This window comes from Protobothrops mucrosquamatus, unplaced genomic scaffold (assembly GCF_001527695.2).
Source record: "Protobothrops mucrosquamatus isolate PMUCROS unplaced genomic scaffold, P.Mucros_1.0 scaffold4495, whole genome shotgun sequence".
NCBI lineage: Eukaryota > Metazoa > Chordata > Lepidosauria > Squamata > Viperidae > Protobothrops > Protobothrops mucrosquamatus.
In genome coordinates this window covers 99,129-101,715 of record NW_015390401.1, presented here as the reverse complement: position 1 = coordinate 101,715, position 2,587 = coordinate 99,129, and the positions used below count along the sequence as shown (strand labels likewise).

The window sequence follows — 2,587 nt, the reverse complement described above, 5'->3', positions numbered from 1 at the left end:
CCCAGAATTCCTTTAAGTCAAGAAGAGACTGGACAGCCATTTGTCCAAAATGGCATAGGGTTTCCTGCCTGAGCAGGGGGTTGGACTAGATGACCTCCAAGGTCCCTTCCAACTTGATGATGATGATGATGATGATGATGATGATGATGATGATGATGATGTCTGGACTTCAACTCCCAGAATCCCCCAGCCAGCATGCTTTAAAATGCCTGGACTTCAACTCCCAGAATCCCCCAGCCAATGTTAAATCCCGTCGCTCTCATCTCGGCTCTCTTGCAGGAGGTCATTGAGGCCATCGCGGAAAGCGCCTTCAAGACCTCGCCCTACCCCGTCATCCTGTCCTTTGAGAACCACGTTGATTCGTGAGTAAGCTACTTGTAGCCGGAGCGCACCTGCGTGGGAAACGTCATTTTTTTCCTCGTATCCTGTTTTACGGAGGCTTCAAAAAACCTGCTTTTTACTGATTTTCCCCTTTCTAGAGCGAAGCAGCAGGCTAAGATGGCCGAGTACTGCCGAAGCATCTTCGGGGACGCCCTTCTGATCGATCCCTTTGAAAAATATCCGGTGAGTAACTCTTGATCAGGGCTCTTCAAACTTGGCCCTTTTATGACTCGTGGACTTCAGTTCCCAGAATTCTGGCTGAGGAATTCTGGGAATTGAAGTCCACAAGTCATAAAAGGGCCAAGTTTGAAGATCCCAGCTTGTGGACTTCAACTCCCAGAATTCCTCAGCCAGGCACACGTCCTGGCTGAGGAATTCTGGGAATTGAAGTCCACAAGTCATAAAAGGACCCAAGTTTGAAGACCCCTGCTCTTGATGGACCTTGCTGTTTACAAACTGTTGTAAATTGAGGACTGCCTGTATATATAAGAGATGAGACATGGGAAGAACAGATGATCTTTGATAGTCCTCAACTTCTGCCTCTTTTTCTAAATTAAGTTTTTTTGTGTGTGTTTGGGCTCAGCTGGTTTCCCAATTTGTCTTTCCCCCTCTTCCTGCAGCTCCAGCCCGGCGTAGCCTTACCGAGCCCCCAGGAATTATTGGGGCGCATTCTGGTGAAAAACAAGAAGCGCCGCACCCACGCCAAGGGGACGGAAGGCAGCGTCCGCAAACGGGTTCTGGAGCAGACACCCAGCTCCTATAGTGACTCTTCTGGGGTGGGCGAGCCGGGGTCTCCCGCCCTGGGTAGGTGCCCCAAAGTTATTTATTTGTTTGTTTTTTTATTAAATCCATATGCAGCCCATCTCACCATCCAAAGCGACTCTGGATGGTGGCTTGTCTTTTGGGGGGAAAGATTCAGTCTTGGTTAGCCAAGAAGCCGAATCTTTGGTCCATGCAAAGTCCGGGGGCTGAAGGGAGGGGAAATAGCGAAGAAGGAGGGGAGGAAGGAAGGGGGGACGAAGGAAGGAAGGAAGGAAAGAAGGGAGGGAGGGAGGGAGGGAGGAAGGAAGGAAGGAAGGAAGGAAGGAAGGAAGGAAGGAAGGAAGGAAGGAAGGAAGGAAGATCAGAATAATAGAGTTGGAAGGGACCCTGGAGATCTTCTAGACCATCCCCCTGCTTAGCCAGGAAACCCTATTCCACATGGCTATCTGGTCTTCTTGAAAACCTCCAGTGAGGGAAGGAGGGAGGAAGGAAGGAAGGGGAAGGGAAGGAGGGGAGGGAAAGAGGGAAGGGGAAGGGGAGGAAGGAAGGAAGGAGAGTAAGGAAGGGGTAGGGGAGGAGGGAGGGAGAAAGGGGAGGAAGGAAGGAAAGAAGGAAGGAATTAAAGAAGGAAGGAATTAAGGAAGAAAGGAAGGGGAGGGAGGGAGGGGAGGAAAGGGAAGGAGGAAGGAGTCAAAGAAAAAAACAGTGTAAGAAAGCAAAGAAGAAAAGTTGAAGAAAGGCAGGAACGAAAGAAAACGATTCCATACAAAGATGTCGCTTCCCACCTTCTTTACCGCACGTATAATTCTCAATTTGCCTCTCGCTCGATGCTTACAACAAGCTCTCTTCTTTCTATAATCTATCTATAATCACAAGCCATCATTTCATGTAGCACAGGAAATTAACCTCAGGCCAGCCAGCCGTGACAGCTCAGCGGGAACAAGCAGCTGATGATATCGCCCCAGCCTGAGCAGCCACAGCACGCGAAGCAAAGTAGCCGAGGAGGGGAAACGAAACTCAAAAGCCGGTTGATTTTTCTTCCTCGTGTCTTCCCCTCCTGCAGGGTCTCCCTTCGCTGAGCAGCCCGAGATCCTTTCCTTGATCCTGACCAACGGGGAGGAGAAGACCCCCGACAGGATGGCAAAACTAGGGGAACCCCGCAAATCTATTGGTGAGACTTCCCTGGAAAAACATCCCCAGACAGCTGCATGTCCAAACTAAGGTGAAGAAAAGGTTTTCCCAGTATGCCAGCTGGGGGATTCTGGGAGTTGAAGTCCACCCACCTTAAAGCAGGCTGGCTGGGGGATTCTGGGAGTTGAAGTCCACCCACCTTAAAGCAGGCTGGCTGGGGGATTCTGGGAGTTGAGTCCACCCACCTTAAAGCAGGCTGGCTGGGGGATTCTGGGAGTTGAAGTCCACCCACCTTAAAGCAGGCTGGCTGGGG

The 2,587-nt window shown here is 50.7% G+C and overlaps 1 protein-coding gene across 1 annotated transcript in view; it reads left to right on the top strand.

The window, feature by feature from the left end:
• Positions 1-279: 279 nt before the first annotated feature.
• The window catches only part of PLCB3 (phospholipase C beta 3), a gene marked incomplete at its 5' end in the record, with an annotated part of 19,159 nt that continues 16,851 nt past the window's right edge, over positions 280-2,587 (top strand). The window contains 4 exons of the mRNA XM_015828430.1: positions 280-362; positions 480-564; positions 1,002-1,185; positions 2,207-2,314. Coding sequence (XP_015683916.1) covers positions 280-362; positions 480-564; positions 1,002-1,185; positions 2,207-2,314 — 460 coding nt within the window. The remainder of the gene's footprint in view (positions 363-479; positions 565-1,001; positions 1,186-2,206; positions 2,315-2,587) is intronic.